At 41.4% G+C, this 22,349-nt stretch overlaps 1 protein-coding gene across 2 annotated transcripts in view; it reads left to right on the forward strand.

The window, feature by feature from the left end:
• Positions 1–22,349, forward strand: part of FBN2 (fibrillin 2) — a 289,154-nt gene that overhangs the window by 241,529 nt on the left and 25,276 nt on the right. For both annotated transcript variants that reach the window (XM_089677738.1, XM_089677742.1), the window contains exons 49-55: positions 13,780–13,905; positions 14,212–14,364; positions 14,818–14,883; positions 15,960–16,085; positions 18,069–18,188; positions 20,332–20,454; positions 20,576–20,707. In XM_089677738.1, coding sequence (XP_089533864.1) covers positions 13,780–13,905; positions 14,212–14,364; positions 14,818–14,883; positions 15,960–16,085; positions 18,069–18,188; positions 20,332–20,454; positions 20,576–20,707 — 846 coding nt within the window. The remainder of the gene's footprint in view (positions 1–13,779; positions 13,906–14,211; positions 14,365–14,817; positions 14,884–15,959; positions 16,086–18,068; positions 18,189–20,331; positions 20,455–20,575; positions 20,708–22,349) is intronic.

Below are 22,349 nucleotides of genomic sequence, written 5' to 3' on the forward strand. Positions count from 1 at the left end.
ATTTTGTGGCCCAAGTCTATGAAAGGAAGCACCTCATTTGGCTTGGAGTCAGAAGCCAGAGAAGGATGAATGGAATCCAATTTGGCTTTAGGAGCAGAAGACATACCTGCAGATGTCCTTGCCTTCTTTCTCTAGGGAAGGGAATACCAGAAAAGCTGTTCCCTTCAAAAGGAGTTCTGTAGATCAGAACTCCAGGTGCTGGTGGACAGATGGAACTGCCTTGGTCTTGAACAATGCATTTAGTCCAGACAGCAAATGTCTAGCAGACTGCCATAGAAGCAACTCTAGGTCACATGGTAGGGCAAAAACAGACAGAGAAAACAAGGACTTAAAAAAGGGCAAAGTGATATTAAAGGATCACATTTTATTTTTTAAAAATATCAAACATGTCATACCTCCCTGCTGTGCGCAATGGTTTTGTATAGAGCAGCCCCCGATTCTCCTCTTTTGGGGTCGTTCACCGGTGCTCTGGGCTTCTCCCCCCTGCCAAGTGCCCCCAGGGCAAGCCACTTTCTCTGGGGGCACTTATGTGTGGTTGCTCCCAAGCCCTGCTCCTTATGTCCATAAGACACACTGAACGGGGCTCAGCCCCTCCCCTGCTCCTTATCACTGGCTCTGATTGCCAGCAGCAGGAGTTAATGGCTCCTGCTGGTGTATCTGGGCCAATGAGGAGCAAGAGTGCTGAGACAGCCTTGGTTCTTGTGCACAATACTGAATCTAGATAGGGCTCAGGTATGTAATTAGGGGGGTTGTGGGGGAAGTTGCATGCAAAAGGTTTTTTACCTTGCTGCATAGAATGCAGTAAGGTAAAAAAAAAAGATTCTACCTTCACAACCATTTTAACCTCTTGTCTACCAAGTCCTTGAAAACAGGAACATCCTCAACAGGGACTGTGAAGGTTTTTTTTCAAGAAATGGCTGGGTCCACTACAGATACTGCCCATTTCTTACAGAATCCATTCTCAATAGGGTATTGCTGGTACAAAATGTAGGTGGGTGAGTTCAATCGTTGTACAAAATGAGCTCTAAGAGTGAGTGAACTCGGAAAGTCCTGCAGGTTTGAGTATTCTTAGGAAACACAGGATGCAGACTTCAGGACAGGCCAACTCAGGTTGCCCTAAGGCAAGGCATGAGCACACTGCCTCAGTTAGTGTTGCAATGGTATCCTTTAAGTTTGGTAGAGATCCCAGTGTCTCTTCTTGATCTGAGTCATCAAAAGCAGAGGACCCACTAGCCTCTACTTCCTTCTCAGGGAGCAGAGCATCTGCAAAGGAAAATTCAGAGGCAGACTGTGTAGGAAAAGGTGAGAGGGTCTGATTGCAACTCCTGTGATCTATGGTCTTAGGAAACACAGGATGCAGACTTCAGGACAGGCCAACTCAGGTTGCCCTAAGGCAAGGCATGAGCACACTGCCTCAGTTAGTGTTGCAATGGTATCCTTTAAGTTTGGTAGAGATCCCAGTGTCTCTTCTTGATCTGAGTCATCAAAAGCAGAGGACCCACTAGCCTCTACTTCCTTCTCAGGGAGCAGAGCATCTGCAAAGGAAAATTCAGAGGCAGACTGTGTAGGAAAAGCTGAGAGGGTCTGATTGCAACTCCTGTGATCTATGGCCTCCAATAGGGCCAGAAGCCTTCCATCGAGTCAGACATGGGGGAGGGGGGGTGAACTCCTCTCTAGATAGACAGGAGGAGGCATGTGTGCCAGAGAGGGGAATGATGTCCTCAGAGAAAGGAAGAGGATCAGATGGGGTATTTGTCATGACTGAAAGAACTAGGGAGAGATATAATACCCCCAGAGCTGTTAGCTGACCATGAGCTGACAAGGCCCCCTGACCCATCATTCTTGTGCTCCTGACCCATCATTTTTATGATCTGCAATGTGCAGTTAGAAATGACCCCCCCCCCCCCAAGGGGTACTCATGCCCACCTCATGTGGAGAGGGAATGGATAATTTTGCCGTTCACTATAGGCAGCCGGAGCTGGACACCCAACAATTGATTTTCTGTACTGATGAGACAAGAGCAGAGAGGCCTCGCCAGTCACAGTGTGCCTCTTCTTCATAGCTGTGCCAATCAATTTAAATGTGCTGCAGCCTTCACCCCCATAGGAGAAATAGAGCATTAACACTCTGGGCATTGAAGAAGGGCACTAGGCCCTGACTTACCACAGGCCCTCAGCATGGATCAGGATGTTAGGGACAAGCCCTATCCTGGCTTCGCCTTCCTGGTGTCCACACCCTCAAAGCAGCCTTCAAGGACAAGGCTCCACCATCTGATGGACCATGGCCCTGGACCTGTATTGAAGCCTGTGACTCAATGTGATACACCGCATGCCATGATATGTACCCACACAGGGTCCAGCAATGTTGCAAGCTGGTCCTGCATCTTCTACAAGCTGGAGACCAGGTACAGTCACCCAAGCCTCAGTGGAGGAGTCAACCAATCCAGAAGTCTGCAGAAAATGAGCATAATGGCTATCAAGTAGATATACCATGCTAACAAAATCCTGAGAATAGCAAATCAAAAGAGAGAGGTAAGCTTCTCTTGGTAAAGAGAAGATGTCATCACATAAGGACACTAACTAAAAACTTGATGGAAGGGAAGGGGTTACATTGTGACTGTCCTTGCAGTTTTTTTACCAGTGTCCAATGACCTGCAGCTCATTTGACCCATGATTAAGACTAAAATTCCTATGTCCTGTACCGTACAAAATTTAATAAACAAGTCTAATCTATATGGCATTGTTTCGCTACTTGCTGGTCGACAGAATAAATATTGAAGTGGATCATATATTGTATATTATTGCACAATTGGCAGTACATTGTATTGTGATGTCATTTAATTTGAATAGCACAGTAAAATGTTACTACAGTAGCAGTCAGCACTTCATTGCTGCAATGGTTCTACCTTAACTCAGTGCACCTTAATGCACAATAACACATGGGCACACTCACCAACTCACAACCCCTTCTCAGAAACGTACCATTATGTTGATCAAGGTCTTCTATAGCAGTTTAAAATGTTTGGCACTTAGTGGTTTCCTGTAGAGCTAAGATAGTTTTTTTTTTTCTGTACAAACTAACCAAAGATTTACATAAGGGGTGCTGGTCAGCTTCCTTCCCACTTGTTATAAGTAGGTTTCTGAATCAGCTGTTCAGTTTTCTTTCTCATTGCCTTAAATAAACAAGCATCCCTCACTCCTGTCTAGTTCTCTTTGCAGGGGCCTTTGACTGGAGGGGATTTTCATTTTTATTCTAAAAGCACAAAACCAGTTTAAAATACTGGCCTCACTACATTTAACACATTGGGACTGTTATGTCGAAAGAAAAAGTTGTTGTTATCCACAACCAGAAAAATAACTGTTGCCCACAACCAGATAACGTTAGCTGGTATTTTCTTTTTTGTTACCACTGGTCTTGATGCACATTCATAACGTTGTTCTCATCACTTGCACTTTGCTCCTGTGATGACATAATTACAAAATAGGTGATACAAGAAACCTTTGTGTCTTAGACAAAATCTTTCAGTATAACTATTTTTGTATAATTCATGACCACTTACACCAGTGCCAGCCTGGGAATGTAAAGCAGCCCTAGAACACCATAATTATTTGATGAGAATCAAAGATTTCTGAAGCCAGTGGCATAATTATATTTAAGCCACACCTTATTTGGCTCAATAAAGTGCCAAAAGGGCCATGTGTAATAGGTTAAAGTTGAGCTCTAGGGCAGATATGAAAAACAAATTTTGTGCAATACATCATTAAAAAATAAGTATAGGCCAAAGATATGAGCTTGAGAATGTTTCTTCTCATTTTACTGTCCAGTCACAGAGGGAGGGTGGGGAAAGGACCTATAAGTAAAAGTGAAACACCAACAGAGAAAAACATCAAGTGTCCTACCCTGCTAAACCAGGGTATTCTGTGTCGTAGCACTGTGTAAATCCCAGGACTGGATGAATGAAATGCAACTCTTTTGGCAGGGAATACCGCTCTCAAAAATGTATTTAATAAAGCAGTCTCACTAAACAGTTTCTTAGTTACTCCTGTCTGTCACGAACCTGTGGTAGTAAGTCTTTGTAGACTGCCAACTCGGGGTTCCCCAGGGCGTGGAATCTAAGCCAACTAGGAGGAAGGCCAGGAAGTGATGGAAGGTAAGGAAATAAAAAACCCAGAGAATAGCAGACAACACCCATAGGTGAGCACAGACAAACCAAACATGTGAAATGAACCAGGAAAAGCACTGCAACAAGGAGGTAAGAATACACTAACAAGAAACTGCAGGCTAGCCTGTGACAGTAACCCCCCTCTTACGAGGTCTCCCCACTTGTTTAGGGCCAGGCTTAAGAGGAAACTTGTGATGAACAAATTCCACCAGACGGGGTGCAGAAACATCAGTAGAAGGAATCCAACATGTCTCCTCAGGATCATATCCCTTCCAGTCAATTAGATACAAAAGCTTCCCTCTGATGAATTTGGAATCCAAGATGTTCTTGACTTCATACTGATCCGAAGTATTCACTATTGGGGAAGGATGACGATGAGGATGGGAAAAACTGTTGATGATGTGTGGTCTCAGAAGAGAAACATGGAAAACATTAGGGATTTTTAAATGTGAAGGGAGGTGAAGTTTGAAAGCAACAGGATTGACCTGGTGGCGGATGGTAAAGGGACCAATGAAACGAGGAGCAAATTTCATAGAGGGTATTCGTAGATGGATATTCTTGGTAGAGAGCCAAACCTTGTCACCAGGAAGAAATTTGGGACTCACACTGTGATGGCGATCTGCAGCTACTTTGTACTTGGAAGCTGACGTAAATTCTTGGAAACCTCTGCCCAGATGGAATTGAATGATTGTTGTGTCTCTGCAGCCGTGGGCACGACAGAAGGGATGGGAACAGGAAATGGTACAGAAGGATGATGACCATACACAGTGAAAAAGGGAGACTCACCAGTACTGGCACTGGCATGGTTATTAAGGGCAAATTCTGCCCATGGTAGAAGGTCTACCCAATCATCCTGATGGGCTGAAATGAAGGCATGAATATACCGTTCAACATTCTGGTTGAACTTTTCAATTTGGCCATTAGACTGTGGATGAAAGGCTGAGGAGAAGTCCAACTTGATTCTGAAGGATGTGGCCAGAGCCCTCCAGAAGCGAGCTGTAAATTGTAAACCTCTGGCAGAGACTATGTGCGAGGGCATACCATGAAGACGGAAGATTGTGAATTTGGAAGCCAAAGTGATGGCAGAAAGTAGTCCTGGCAGTGGAGTTAGGTGACACATTTTAGAAAACCTGTCCACAACCACCCAGAAAACTGTGGAACCTGCTGAGGAGGGTAGTTCAGAAATTAAGTCCATGGATATGCAATGCCAAGGCAGACATGGAGGACTTAGACTGCACACAAATGGAGCAAGCCTGAGCATATTCTACAACATCCTTTCGCAGTGAGGGCCAACAGTAATGACACTGCAGGTAGGCACAGGTGCGTTGCACACCAGGATATCCAGAGAGTTTAGAGTCATGTGCCCATTTGAGTAGCTTAGAGCGAAGGGTGGGGGCCACAAAGATCTTTCCGGGTGCGATGTGTCACTCACTCCCAAAGATGAAGCATCTACCTCCAAGAAGAAAGGCTGGAAAATGTACGGATGTACGAGAATAGATGCAGAGAGAAAGGTGGATTTTAGTTTGTTGAATGCCTCGACTGCCTCAGGAGGCCAGGTATTGGCGTTGGAACCGTTCCGGGTTAAAGAAGTGATTGGGGCCTCAAGCGAGGAATAGTCAGGAAAGAACTGGCTGTAGAAGTTGGTGAATCCCAAGAAGCGCTGCGTGGCTTTCAAACCAGAGGGCTAGGCCAGTTGGCGATGGCTTGGAGTTTGGCAGGATCCATAAGCAGCCTTTTATTCATGACTATGTAGCCTAAAAAAGGAACCTGGGTTTGCTCAAAGAGGCACTTCACCAACTTTGCATACAGGCGGTAGTCCTGAAGACGTAGAAGGACAGTACATACATGCTGACGATGAGTGTTGTAATCTGGAGAAAATATGAGTATGTCGTCCAGATAGACAATGACACAAACATATAAGAGATCAGAAAAAATGTCATTAACAAGGTTCTGAAATACGACTGGGGCATTACACAAGCCAAAGGGCATTACAAGATATTCATAATGCCAGTCTCTGGTATTGAAAGCTGTTTTCTTCTCATCACCCTCACGGATCCTAACCAGATTGTATGCTCCATGGAGGACTGGCTTTGTGAAAAGTTGAGCATCCCGGAGCCTGTCAAAGAGTTCGGAAATCAAAGGCAAAGGTTACCGATTCTTAACAGTGATTGCATTGAGACCTCTATAATCAATGCAGGGCCGAAGTGTACCATCTTTTTTCTCCACAAAGAAGAAGCTAGCCCCAGCAGGAGAATTGGACTTATGGATAAATCCTTTCTGCAGATTCTCCTGGACATATTCAGACATAGCTTGAGTCTCAGGAATGCAGAGAGGGTAGACTTTACCACGAGGTAAAGAAGTCCCAGGTTGGAGGTCAATAGCACAATCGTAGGGACGGTGAGGAGGCAAACAGTCAGCAGCTTTCTTACAAAAGACGTCTTGGAAGGCCTGATAATGCAGAGGGAGCATCAGAGAGGTGGTGACCTCAGCCATAGGTACACCGAGGGGTGGGAGCACTTTAGGGAGACAAGTCCGATGGCATTGTGACCCCCAGGACAATACTTGGCCAGAGTTCCAGTCTAGATAGGGTGAGTGTTTCTGCAACCATGGAAGTCCAAGAATGATGGGACTTGAAGACTTAGGAAAGATCAGGAAATAGATTTCCTCACGGTGAAGAACATCAACATGCATAGTAATGGCGTTAGTTCAGAACCGTAGAGGTCCTAAGGCCAAGGTAGAGCCATCAACTGCAGATACTGATAGGGGCGTCATCAAGGAGACAAGAGGAATGACCAATTCAGTGGCCAATGATTGCTCGATGAAGTTCCTGGCTGCCCCAGAGTCCACATAAGCAGAAACCTGGTAAGAGTTCAGGGCCCAATGAATGGAGACAGGTACAGTATGATAAATTGAGGGAAGGTGGCAGAATTCAGGTTCTGGTCTAGGTCACCTCCCTCAGAGTGACCTAGACCCGAGTGTTTCCTGGACAGACAGAACAGGACTTAATTATATGACCTTCAACCCCACAGTAAAGGCATAGACCAAGTCTTAGGCAACGCGATCGCTCTTGTGGAGTGAGGCATGTTCAGCCTAACTGCATAGTCTCTTCAGATGCCAGCATTGTTGCAGAGGTAGATTGATCAGGTGACTTCTGGAAAACAGGAGCTAACGAACCCACTGGGGGCAACATGGACCAGCCCTTTCCAGATCTCGCTCCTGGAAGCAGACATCAATTTGGATGCTAAGACCAATCAAGTCATCCAGGATAGTGGGTATGGTTCTTCCAGCTAGTTTGTCCTTAATACGGTCCGCTAGACCCTGCCAAAAGGTTGCAGAAAGGACCTCATTATTCCATGCCAGTTCTGAAGCTAAGGTGCGAAACTGAACTGCATATTGTCCAACAGTCATGCTACTTTGACAAAGCCAAAGAAGAGCTACTGCAGCAGATGAAATCCTGCAGGGCACATCGAAGGTTTTACAGAAAGCCTGCTGGAAGGCTGAGAGACTGCAAATAGTTGGATTTTGACGCTCCCACCATGGCGATGCCCAAGCCAGTGCTTCACCAGAAAGGAGGGAAATCATATACACCACCTTGGAACGGTCAGTAGAAAAATGGTGGGCTGCTAGCTCAAAGTGAATTGAGCACTGATTGATGAAGCCCCAACAAGCTTTGGGATCATCAGAGAAGTGAGGCGATGGAGGCAGCTGGAGTTTCGAAGGACAGTGTTCCCCTGAAGGAACAGCGGGGGTTGGAGCAGCAGGAACCGGAACAGAAACCGAAACAAAGGTGAGGAAGTGGACACAACCTGCAGCTGATCCAACCAGAAGGAAAGTTCCTGCAGACACTGCATAATATGTTCTTGATAGGCCTGCTGGACATCGACTCTCTGCGCCAAACACTGAAGTTTTTCCAGGAGAGGCTGCGGTGTCTACGAAGAGCTCATGGCCTTAACAAACTGTCACAAACCTGTGGTAGTGAGTCCTTTTAGACCGCCAACTCAGGGTTCCCCAAGGTGCGGAGTCTAAGCCCCAGCCTGCTTCTTCACCGGAGCCCCTGATGGTGGGGATGGATATGCAGCAAGCTAGAACCAGGTCAAGGCCCCCAGGTACACCCAGCTGAGGATGTGGATACCACTTGCGAGAGCAGAGTGTAATGGCAGGAGACAACAGAGAAGCCGATAGACAAGCTGAGGTAAGGAAGGGTGGAATCAAGCAGTCAGTGAACGAAGCTGGGGTCTGTACACAGGTAGACAGATACAGGATACAGGAGTAGCAACAACCAGGAGCTCAGAGAACTAAGAAGTTGCTCAGGCAAAGTGGGCTAGACTGAGCATGTCTTATATAGACAAGCCAACAAGGAGGCGGGCCAGGAAGTGATGGAAGGGAAGGCAATAAAACCCAGAGAATTGCAGACGATGCCCATAGGTGAGCATAGACAAACCACACATGTGAAAGGAATCAGGAAAAGCACTGCAGCAAGGAGGTAAGAGTACACAAACAAGAAACTGCAGGCTAACTTGTGACACTGTCCCCCTCTCCCCAACCCCCATCCCTTCCAATGTTGCAGAAATACTTTCAACTTTTTACCATTGCATTTTCAGTTTTTTGTTCTGGGAATATTTCTGTGAATGCAGGATATTGAAAGGATTGTTTCTCATGAAATCCATAATAACAGCCATGGGATACTGGAGGACGTGGTTTTCCTTTACTTCATTGCCTACTGACCTCTGCTATTTTGGGGTCCTACCATTTTGTGAATTATCACTTTTGCCCATCGATGATGGTGACTTTGTACTTCAGGGGTGATACCTGCTGGTCTTACTTCAAGCACTGCAGTCAATATATTATTTGAAGGGCTGCATATAAATGATTCATTTTTACATGCTGTTGTTATATAATGACTATATCAGTGCAGTACATTCTCAGTCACAAAATAAGTACACAACACACATAAGACGGTCAGTGAAGTTGGAATCCATCATCGGCATGTTTATCCAGAAATGCTCAGAAAATACTGAGGCAATTGGATTAGCATGACAGCCGGGAAATTAGTTTTTTAATAAAGGAGGATCACAAATTATAAACACTCATATTCTTTGGCTATAGGTTTCCATTAATTTGCTGAGAGTGAGGAAATTGTGTTCATGGGCCTGTGTAGCCCATTGGGGTTTACAAACACTCGTAGATACACTATATTGACAAAAGTATTGGGACACCCCTCCAAAACATTGGATTCAGGTGTATCAATCATCTCCATGGCCACAGGTGTATAAAATCAAACACCTAGGCTTGCAGACTACTTCTACAAACATTTGTGAAAGAATGGGAGCTTAGTGAATTCAAGTGTGGTACTGTGATAGGTTGCCACCTGTGCAATAAGTCCATCCGTGACATTTCCTTGCTACTAAATATACCATATTCAACTGTTAGTAGTATTATAACAAAGTGGAAGCAACTGGGAACAACAGCAACTCAGCCACGAAGTGGTAGGCCACGTAAAATGATAGAGCGGGGTCAGCGCATGCTGAAGCACACAGTGCATAGAAGTCGTCAACTGTCTACAGAGTCAATAGCTAAAGACCTCCAAACTTCATGTGGCCTTCAGATTAGCACAAGATAGAGAGCTTCATGGAATAGTTTTCCATGGCTAAGCAGCTGCATCCAAGCCTTACATCACCAAGTGCAATGCAAAGCATCGGATGCAGCCGTGTAAAGCACGCCCCCACTTGACTCTAAAGCAGTGGCGATGTATTCTCTGGAGTGACCAATCATGCTTCTCTCTCTGACAATCTGATGGACGTATCTGGGTTTGGCAGTTGCCAGGGGAACGGTACTTGCCTAACTGCATTGTGCCAAATGTAAAGTTTGGTGGGGGGGGGGGATTATGGTGTAGGGTTGTTTTTCAGGGGTTGGACTTGGCCCCTTAGTTCCAGTGAAGGAAGCTCTTAAGGTTTCAGCATACCAAGACATTTTGGACGATTTCATGCTCCCAACTTTGTGGGAACAGTTTGGGGATGGCCCCTTCCTTTTCCAGCATGACTGCACACCAGTGCAGAAAGCAAGGTCCATAAAGATATGGATCAGCGAGTTTGGGGTGGAGGAACTTGACTGGCCTGCACAGAGCCCTGACCTCAACCCGATAGAACACCTTTGGAATGAATTAGAGTGGAGACGGCGAGCCAGGCCTTCTCATCCGACATCAGTGCCTGACCTCACAAATGTGCTTCTGGAAGAATGGTCAAACATTCCCATAGACACACTCCTAAACCTTGTGGATAGCCTTCCCAGAAGAGTTAAAGCTATTATAGCTGCAAAGGGTGGGCCAACTCAATATTGAACCCTACGGACTAAGACTGGAATGCCATTAAAGTTCATGTGCATGTAAAGGCAGGCATCCCAATACTTTTAGCAATATAGTGTACTTTCAGACACATCAGCTTTGATATAATTTACCAGAATAGTCAAACCAGGCCAGCTTACTTTAGCATGTGTTTTTGTGAATGTTTTTGAAGTACTTGGTATCAGGTAACTAGTAGGCTTACCGTCCCTTTAAAAAGTAGGTAGAGATCTATGAGCTTCCATTGATTGTATCTGTTTTACTTCATCATTCACAAAGCAATAAACATGTCTTTCACCACAGCACATTCTGGATAATGTTCACAGACAAATTAAGCGAAACTATAAAGATATTGCATTACACATCAAGACTTACATCAGATACACAGCCCCAGAAATTAACATCTTTTACTAATAGAAAAGGACATTTTAACAATGTTGTAGATAATTGCTTCTGCACATGTGAGAATGCAGACAGTCTCCTCAATGTCACTGTCTACTGACCTGTAATGCTTGGCAGGCCCCATGTTACACTGCCAATAGCTCAGTCTGTGTGCTTGAGAATTGTGAGGAGTGATTTTAGGACTTTTTTTCTTGGAAAAAGGCTGCATCCAATATTGGGAGAGCACATAATCCACAGCTCTTACTCTATATTAAATATTCATAATGCAGTGCTTGGATCCAAAAAAATCCCTGTGATATTTGCAGATAGACAAACTGATGTCCACGCTGTGCTCACATATATATAACTCAGAGCTGCTGACCTGTAAAAAACATACAAGGCTAGTATGCACTTATGTCAAATAACTCAAGGAATAAGGATCAACCAGGTGCATATTGCATACTTGACAGATAAGACCACTGGTTTGGCAAGCTAATAGGTCCACCCCATTGGATTTCAGTTATCAGAATTCAGAATTCACTCCAGCATGACCCAAAATCTTCAGTGTTTTGAGTCACACTGAAGGAAATTTTAAATTACACATTTAAGTAAGGCACCCTTCAGACATTTGCAGTCTGTTGATATGTGGGACTGCATATGCTTCATTTGGAATAGGCTGCCAACATACCTTAGCAAAAAGATGGAGATGACCCTTCTGTGTATTCAGCTCACTACAACACACATATTCATACCTCCTAACTTTCTGGGAAGGGACAGAAGGACACCCTTTAACACAAAGTGTGTAGGCAAAGGACACACCCTGGCATGCTCAAGGTTAGTGGCCCATGAAGAATTAAGCAAAAAATGATTGGCTAAACTCAAAAGTGTTTTTAAATTTCTGTTTCTTTTATTCTGGCATTTAAAATAAATAACTTGTTAATAAAAAGGTCTGTGTGAAAGGGTTAGTGTAGTGTAACACTTTGATAGTTAGATATTGTGTTTATTATTAAGGCCTAAACATCTCTCCAAAATGAGAGACAATCATAAAGGAAAGAAGGATAAAACTATAGTATTTGGTTCCTAAAGAGGGACAGTCTTTCCAAATGAGGGACAGTTAGGAGGTATGCATAATGCTGCATGGCTGTTATTCTGATGTGTACAAGTAAACATATCAGAAGTGTCAATGAAAAGTCAGATGACCTCAGGGGCGGACTGACCATTCGAGCATTCAGGCACTGCCCGAGGGCCCGGGGTCAGTAGGGGGCCCCATGAGATGCCCTTGGTACCTTTCATTGGCTTTTTCATAGGCTTTTTTGGGTTTGGGCGAGAACACAGGGGCCCCATGATCCCTTATTGCCCAGGGGCCCCATGTGTTCTCAGTCTGCCCCTAGATGACCTTATTATGTGCTTGTTCTATTTCAGTATTTCAAAGTCTTGAAGCAAGAGGTTAGTTTTTAGTAACCAGGCAACTAGCATTTTCTCACATTACAAGTTTATTTGCTCCATAGTGTTATACTGAACATACATGGAGCACTATATTCTAGAGCAGTGATTCATTCTTTACTTTCCAACTGTCACCATTAGGCCCCTTTCACACAAAGGGTCCAATCAGGTGCGCCTGCCAGTTTTTCAGATGGACTTGATTGGACGATCCATTCTCCTCTATGGACAAATGGGTGTAAACAGACTTCCTACCTACAATCCAGTCTGCTAAAAAAAATGGCAGTGAATCAACCCCCCTCCATCTAGTCTGATCGGATCAGAAGGCAATCGGATGTAAATGGACAGTGGAGTCCGATTACATCCAGCCGCCTATAGAACAGAACGGGCTCTGTCCATGTCTGCTCTTCAGAAACTGAGCAGACATGGACCTGTCATCCATCTACTCTGCTCTGATCAGCAGGGGATCAGTTGACAGATCGCCCCTGCTAATCAAACAGAGACTCCCCCATGTGAAAGAAACCTAACTCCTTTATATGTCAGCCTCTGATATTATTGTGATTTCAGCTAGGGTTACGCTGAAGATTAACTACCTTTGCTACTGAGAGATGTAGCTATTTATTGAAGGACTCCTCATTTGTAGTACATAGTGAAATGATGGGCAACAAGGAACTAAATTTCATAGCAGTAAAGATACTTATTAGGCAGTGTAGTCCACATCAAATAATAAACTAGAAACCTTGTCCTTTACATATTTTGAAAAACGCATGATTGTTTTGGATAGAAGGGAACCTTTGAGCATCACCAAAACCAATGGATCTTTTCTAAAATGGTAATTTCCAAGCTGTGAAATGAAGAAACTGAAATAAAAGACAGCTTAGCAAACTGTGGGAGGCATCTAGCAGTTTGAGAAATAATAATTCTTCATTACAACAGTTAGCATAACAATCGTACAGTTGTGGGGTACATCAGCCAATATCAGAATGTGCAATACTTTACTTATTTTGGTTATATGAGATGTAAAGAAGTATAACAGCAGACAACCAATTGGTGTATGTCTCCTATTCATAAGAGACCACCAAATATGTTTGCAGGGAGCAATAGACCATCAGCACTGGACTAATGATGATGATTGGGAAAGCATTGTCTAGTTCACTGAATTCCCAATTCAACTGCACCAATATGTTAGAATCTTCAAGGTGAGGTATAACACTTTGGAAAGAATTTGAATGGTATTTGTAGAAGGTACAATATACCACCCATCCTTAGGCAACTGAATGACACACAGATGTCTGGACTGTGAGGCCAAAAGGATCAAAACGTTATCTAGTGTGATACCAAAGCAAAGAGCTCTATTAAAGAAATTAGATTTTGATTCTGGTAGTATTGATCAAGTTGAAGGAATTGATATCTCACCACCTGAATATCTTTTAATCCTATTATGTAATTTACTTTATAGATATTGATGAATGCACAGAAGAACCCAATATCTGTCTTTTTGGCACATGTGCAAATACCCCAGGAAGTTTTCAGTGCATCTGCCCGCCGGGATTCGTTTTATCAGACAACGGGAGAAGATGTTATGGTAGGTGGCAAAATGCAGGTGTTGATGAAATATCAACTACAAATGGTAACTCAAAAACAGATTATAATTAACTCAGTAAATTGGCTACCTGTAAGAATATCTTATAGCATTAAAAGTGATCTAAGACTGTGCTATAGATGTATTACATACATAGGATTTTAAATGAAAAGAAGTTTTGAAAAATAATAAACAGAGACAAAGAAAATCAAGCAAAACATGCAGAAAAAAATAAATGTATGTAAGCAGATATTGATTGCTTAGAATTATAAACAATTAAAAACAATTATAAATTGTACTTTTTCACAGATACTCGTCAAAGCTTCTGTTTCACCAGATTTGAGAATGGAAAATGTTCAGTACCCAAAGCATATAATAGCACCAAAGCATCCTGCTGCTGTAGCAAAATGCCTGGAGAGGGTTGGGGAGATCCTTGTGAACTCTGCCCCAAGGAAGGAGAAGGTGAGTGTATACAGGCCATTAACTTACTTCTTTTTATTACTTTTCCTACATAAAGACAAAGATAGAAATGTTTTGACCCGCATTTGCTCTCTGATGGCCTGAGACTACACATGCCAGCTAAAAGTACTGTTAGTCTGGCCAAGGGCAAGATTTTTACATTGAATACTATGGAAAAATGATTGGGAAGAAAAACGAGGAGAAGTCAGACAGCTGCCCTTTCAACAAGCTCTTCCTGCCTTTTCCTAAGCATTGCCAAACCTCTGTTCTCAGATCTGGTTTGGCTTCAACTCTGTTATATTTTGTCTTGTCTGCCATGTCTGTGATTTTTGCCATTTCTTTCATTTCTACAGCTTTAATGCTATACCATAGAGAAATTCATCACAGCCAGAAAATAATTTCAAAGCAAAATTAGTTATTTCTCTTATTTTCAATATATATTTTGTTTCTTTTCAGTGGCTTTCCCAGATTTATGTCCATTTGGGCACGGTACTATCCCTGGTATTGGCGACACCAGAGAAGGTAAATATTTGCTGAAACAGAAGTAGGGATAATTTAAACCTAAGAATTGCAATGGGTGATGAAAGTTCTCAGGTTTGCACTCCTGATCACCAAGCACATCTTACTTTCCAGGTTTAGACACATTTAAAATTTAAATAAAGACATTTTATTGTTTTGGATACAGTAGTGAAGGTTTAGGCCTTCTTGCCAGGTTTTAATTGTGTCTTTGTTCCCATTGGGAAAATTCCTTTCTGTTTGTCCTGGTTACTATTTTTATTTAGGGAGAAAGTGATGGGAAGCCCAATATATTTGAGTGGTTATCAGAACAAAAAGTGAGGGAAAATCCTCCATTTGTGATATCTATTCCTATGATTGCTCTCTACAATGGGAATTCTGTTCACTTTAGAGAAATGTACTCTCTTTTCCTCTCGCTTCTCAGGACAGGCATGAAAGGTAAATAACCCCAGAGGGACACGGGTAGCAAGTAAAAAGTCTAAAAGGGGTTGTACCCTAAACTGCCTAGTTAATAAATATTAGGCTATGTATGCCCCACTTTAGGTTCTGTAACAAAATATTTTGTATAAAGCATTTAAGTAAATAAAAATGACAATCCACAAATTTCTAGTCAGAAAGTAGATAGTCTGCACTGCAGCGTACACTTCGTAATGTTTATAACGTTTCTCAGCCTTTTTGCACCAGGAGGAACCCTTGCACAAAAATATTTATTGGTGGTCAGTGTGAAAAATACCACCTACATTGGTGGCTAGCAGGAAGAATGCCCCCCTTACAGTAATAGTCTGAATGCCACCCTACAGACAGTTAAACAGATCTTTAGGTTCATGCATATGATCCTGGAACTTTGAAAGCACCACCAAATGGGAGGTCAACCACAGTTCAAGGACCCCAAGCAACCTTTGGAGGAACCCTGGTTGGGAATGGCTGATTTATATAATAACGTTTAGTGTATACAGTTGTAGCAATGGTATATATGACTATTAGTAACTGAAACATGACTGTAAAAAACATACATATTTTAGTGTCATAATATTTATATTGACTGTCATTTTACTTATGTTTTGCATTTTTGTCTTTTTTAGATGTCAATGAATGCCTAGAAAATCCAGGAATATGTGCAAATGGTCATTGTATAAATACAGATGGATCTTTTCGATGTGAGTGTCCAATGGGTTATAATCTGGACTACTCCGGAGTCACCTGTGTAGGTAAGTAGATTGTGTTGTATGGGGAACTTCTCCCCGTACTGCTGTCACAGGAAGGGGGGGATCGGGCAGCTGGGACTGGTAGTTCATTCCTTCACAGAACTCTATGAATGAGGCGGCATGTGGGCAGAGCCTTTCACAGCTGCGATGTTTTTAAAAAGTGACAGCTTGTACTGGGAACTTCTCCCCATACTGCTGTCACAGGGAAGGGAGGATAGGGCAGCCACTGCAATATTGGCAACATGTTCCATGTTCCACCTAAAAAAAATGGTGGAAAATGAAACATGTTCCCAAAGGTGAGCTTATCCTTTCAGCTCAATCAGGAAAAATTAAGAGTTACGCATGTTTATCGTTGCCTATGTGTGCTGATCATATAGGCAGAAGGTTTTACTGAAAATTAATTTCCTCTTAAACCTGCGTTTTATATCAGGGGCTCAGTTTGAATTGCCAAGGTTTATGACAGGTTTACTTTAAGATTGAATTTTTAAAGCAATTATTGTTAGGATATGTTATAACACAAACTGAAATGTGTACTACCTAAAATATGCTATTATGCATTATGCGCTATTCCCATTATTATGGGAACATTATATGTTCAAAATGTTTACTGGTCATTCCCTTTCAGATGTAAAAAACACCTTACCCTGTTTTGCATAACTGCCCCCTTTTGAAAGTTCCAGAAGATATGTACTTTTAGGATCCTGGTCATTTACCTTGATTTGTAAAGATTATCCTGTAGTTTCCTATATATTGACACTCATGCATTGTGTAAAAACAGAGGGCTTTGTAAATATATGTGAACAAACTTCACATTAAGGTGCCTTTCTTAGGGCTTATGTACATGAGCTTTTGTTCTCATCAGAACTGCTCTTCCTCACTAGGAAATGCAATAGAAAATAAAGCAGCTTAGAATGCATTAAAATGCAGGCCAGCTTTTTTATATCTACCATCAACTATGTGCAAGGGCCTGCCTGCATTGATACGAATGGAAATTGTCATGTCCTCCAATTGCATAGTTTTGGTAAATCTAAAGGAGGTTGTAAAAAGATTATACAATCAGATTGTATGTCCAACTTTTAGGGCTCATGTACACGGGGCGTTGGGAAAACTCTTCTGACCAATGGAAACTGACTGCTGGAAAACATAGGTTAAAAAACATCAGTTTAGCCGCGTTTGCATACTGCGTTTATGTGCATTTGCGTTTAGAAGCGTTTTTAAAAGATAACCACAGGAGAGCTTCCCAAATGCCCAGAATTCACTGAAAAATCGTAAAAAACTAACAATTTCAGACATTTTGAGGGGAATAGAGAGAACAGAAGCAGAGAGAACAGTATGTGTTGAGATTGTCTGTCTTTTCTGGTTGTATTCACTATGGATCCCATCATGAGCATAATGCAGCACGTTCTACCATTTTTTTCCTTCACATGAAACCTGGAACTGGCTGCGCTGGTGTACTGGGTCCATTTGAATACATGGAAAACGCTTTGCATGCATTTCTGATGAGGAAAAAAGGCTCTGGACAACATCTGACCATGGAACAGTTAAAAAATGCTTCTAAAAGCAAACACGTTTACACACGTTTACAAGTATTTGAAACGCCGGTAAAATCTACTCCTGAACGCAACTTTGGTGCGTTCAAAAAAATGACTGTAAACTCAACTGCCTGTAAATGACTGTAAACGACTGTGTACATGGACACATAGGAAAGTTTAGGGAGAGTTCAGGGGTTGCTGAAAAAATGCTGAACAGTTCCTGAACATCAGTTTAGGAGCTGCAGTGTACATGAGCCCTAAAGCAACGTTTGCCTTGCATGCTGGGCAGTTTTTACTTTGCATTGTTTTGAGTCTGTGTTGATCAAGTTACACTTCTGGTTTGTAAAATTGTTTTCATAGACACTTACCTTCTTTTGTAAGGGTCCAGACAATTTAAATTCTTGCTGTTTTGCGGTTTTGTAATTAGTTAACAAGAGTATTTCTTATATTTCAGATACTGATGAATGCTCTATTGGTAACCCATGTGGCAATGGAACATGCACTAATGTCATAGGTACTTTTGAATGCTCCTGTGATGAAGGCTTTGAGCCTGGACCAATGATGAATTGTGAAGGTAAGTCTTTACTTTTCCAACCTTACCTTTTGATTGCATTATCATATAATTTGTGTAACTATCTTATATATAGATCCATACCTATACATTTGTGTTACAAGATTTGATAAATGCAGTAAACCAATTTAAATGTTCCAAAGTTCTTAGTTACTATATACAAGTGTAAAACAAACAAAATAAGTTAACCAGTGTAGCACTTTAACATAGATATAACAATAAAAGAAATAATAATAACCAATCCCACACGAATGTGGAATAATTATGTGCCATTAGTATACAAATTATCTCAAAAGTCTATATAAAAGTCCACATAATCTGGAAATGCTGGTGCTTAGTAAACCAGAGACCAAAGAATAGAAAGAGTCCATCAACTTCCACCCAAACACTCAGCTTCTTACCGGAAGATTTGACCACCCAAAGGATTGGTCAAATAAGCGCAGTTATCAGGCTCGGCAGATGTACCATAGGCTTCCAAATAGGCCTCCCAGAAGATCCAGATGGTATACGAGATAAGTTCTCAACAATGAGATCTTAGATGGCAAATGACTCTCCACGGAGGGAACACCACAGAAGGAAAGAGTAACCACTCACAGTGTAGTAATTTAAAAAAGTATTTCAATTTATTCACAATATTGCACTTACAATTACAAGGTAAAAATCAGCCTGTCAGTGTAATGTTTCTATCCAACAAAAGGGCTGCGGTCCTTGGTGGTCTGTGGTGATGTCTGGTGTCTTGGCTCCACCCTACATGTTTCGTCACACAGAAGACGTTGTCAGGGGCATGGTCAGCACGCGACGTCGCACCTAATAAATAGGGAGAGGGAGAACACTTCTCCCTATTTAAATTGCTCTCCAATTACTGAAATTGCACAAGTGGACAAGAAATGGGAGTAATCAGCTGTAAAACAGCCCTGCTAGTATATGGCTTAAACTAAACAACACGTGATTATCTTTAAAGATATTTCCATCCAATACAAAAATATCTGAATACAAAACATAATTGAATGTTCAGCATACTGATGAATTGCAACATTGGAGGTCCTTACTTTATCTTCCACATATGACACTGCATGGATTTTGTATGATTTCCCTTTATGTGCTTGACTATCTTCACCATTTTTGATGGGGGAAAGGGTTACAACACCTGATAGTTTATGTTCTGCTGTCTGCGTCTAGTTGGGAAGATTTCCCTTCACTTCCTGTACTAGAAATGCAACAAATTGAAGGAAATTCACCTATTAGACAGATTTCTTCTCTGTGAGATTTGCCCTCACTGGGACAAAGTGTGGATGAATCTGCCCAGTGGAGACACAAACTGCAATAAAAACTTCAGGAAGTAGAAGTCAGGTCTTCAGCAGTGTAGAGGGAATGGTTACCCTTAAGTTGTCCATAGATGTATAGAATTTCAAGCAAAAAACATTCAAATATTGTTCAAAAGATTTAATTTGCTTTTAGCATTTGATTTTGGAATGAATTGATTTACTGAATAAAAACCACATTTACTGTTAAAAATGTATTTGTTCAAGAAAAAAATGTCATCCTGCTCCTTTGAATTTTCTGCTCACTGCGGCTGAAAACAGACATCGATTTGACCCACTAATGATTAGAAAACTGAACATATTTTCTTAGAACATTCTTTTGAAATTCTACCAATGGACAGCTTTAGAAAGCTCTCCCAGAAGTATTTGCCAATGGTTTGCTCATTACTCAGTTAGGACTTGGTGAATAAGGAGGAAAGCACTGAAAGTAGAAAGTATGAAGTTCAGATTGAATTTATTTTAATTTAATTTATTTAAAGTCTACTATTATACAAATCAAACATGCTTCAAGGGTTCCAAGGGTCTCCTTTCATTAGGGCTATGAAAAACATATAAAAGATTGTCCTCAGTTCACAATATAAAATGTGTGAGGTATGGAATACTGAACATAAATACATCGGTACTGTATAATATACAATTTTATTATAAAACAAAACACTAAGATTAACATGCAGTCAAGTAAAGACAGGAATTCTATAATTTTATAATATATATCTTTACTTGTCTTATTATTATTGTGTCGTATATTTCTGTAAGCTAATATTATTGCTATACATCTTATTTTCTTACTGCTTATAAATAAAGCGACTTTGTTTCTCCCTCAGACATCAATGAATGTGCCCTAAATCCACTGATATGTGCATTCAGATGTATTAACACCTATGGTTCCTATGAATGTACTTGCCCTGTGGGCTATGTTCTTAGAGAGGATCAAAAGATGTGTAAAGGTAATAATTGATTGAAGAAGTCTTATTTGTGTTTTATTTGCTGAAAATATATAGTTTAGTTTGGAATGGTACAACAGTAGTTTCCATTTTGCTAACACAACATCTTTTTACAATGCAACAGACCTAGATGAGTGTTTAGAGGGTTTCCATGACTGTGAATCCAGAGGAATGCTCTGTAAAAACCTGATTGGGACTTTTATGTGTATTTGCCCTCCTGGAATGACAAGGCGACCAGATGGAGAAGGATGCATTGGTGAGATTACAGATTCAATTGTTTTTTATTTGTACATTTTATGCTTTTGAATGCTGGGACTGATTTGTATTGTCACACTGTAGAAGGATATAGATGTTTATGTTGTTAGAACAGATACCAAGATTGTCGGTATAAAGAACTATGCACAATAGTGTATAAAGAGCCATGTACAATTTACCTGTAATGAATGTAACCCGGTGTATTTTCATCCCAAAATCAATATTATTATATTTCAGAAGCACAATGTCTGATCAGATGTCTTTCAGGCATCCAATTGCTGTTAGTATCTCGAAAAATATTTTGGCCCAAGCAATCATCTAGTTGACAGGCTTTGGACTTGTGTCGATGGCATCAATTTGACATCAGTTTAAGATGCTTTTGAGATGCTTTAGAATTCATTGACAGGTGGATTTGACCTTCAGCTGACCTCCTTCTGACCTCTGTAGACTTGCATGGCAATGCAAAACCCACTCGAAACAAAGAAAAACTCATTGACACACTCAAACTCCTTTAGATTGTAAGCTCCCCGAGCAGGGCCCTCCTATTCCTTCTGTACTGAAATGTATTGTAATTGTACTGTCTCCCTTTGTTATTATTATTATTATTCAGTATTTATAAAGCGCCAACAGTTCGCTCAGCGCTGTACAATATAATGGGAGACAATACATGCGACAGTACAATAACAATACAATGCGATACATGAGGGGTTCGAGGGCCCTGCTTTATATTGTAAAGCACTGTGCAAACTGTTGGTGCTATATAAATCCTGTAAAATTATAATAACAATTGATACAGGTCTTAAGTCAGCTCAAATTAAAATTTATCCCACCCCCTACAAAAATACTGAATTTTCCACCTATGAAGGCACTCATGATACTGGCACTGGCAAACCTCCTTTAATTTGTTTTCAAGGTTTTCTAGAAAAAGCATTGTGATCATTCTATTTCATTTTGGCATTGCAGCAATGATGCCTCTTACTAATCTTACATCTGTTATTTTCTTACTATAAACTGAAGTATGGTGAAGTCCGCAGAATAATCTTGATCAGTCATATTTAGGCAGATCCTTGTTTTTTTTATCAAGGGCATTCATAGGAAGCAAAAGTTCATCTGGCTAAGGTTTAGCAAGACACAGGTCCAATAGTTATAATTTAAACAGACACTGTCATGAGAGAATAATGGAGGCTGCCATTACTGAACCCTCTTATGGAAATGTTAGTTCCATGGCTGTTATTCGAATGCTTTGACTGAAAAACAGCCCTAGTCTATGAATATAAAATAAATAATTAAATAAGTCACCCATGGAAACATCTTGACTTTCTATCTTCCTTTGTTTGTCAGAAAAAAAAAACATTAGTGTTAAGGGATGCTGTTCTCTGAAATGTACAACTTTGTAGATTTACCTGAAAACCCTTCAAGTGCAGAAAATATGTGTTAGTTCTGCAAGAAATCCAGTGATTTCCCAGAAGTCTATTTGAGTTGACAATGCTGTACCTGTTGCACTAAAATCCCAGGCTGTATTTTAAGCCTTGCCTGAGTTCCCCCTTCTGGACTACAGTACACCATCCCCTTATGTCATGGAGATGAGGAGGGGGAGTTAAAGGATAAGTTCACCTTTGGGAGCATGTTCCACCTGTTTTTAG

Source organism: Staurois parvus, unplaced genomic scaffold (assembly GCF_062004578.1).
Source record: "Staurois parvus isolate SC_StPar_1 unplaced genomic scaffold, SC_StPar_1.0 ptg000014l, whole genome shotgun sequence".
NCBI lineage: Eukaryota > Metazoa > Chordata > Amphibia > Anura > Ranidae > Staurois > Staurois parvus.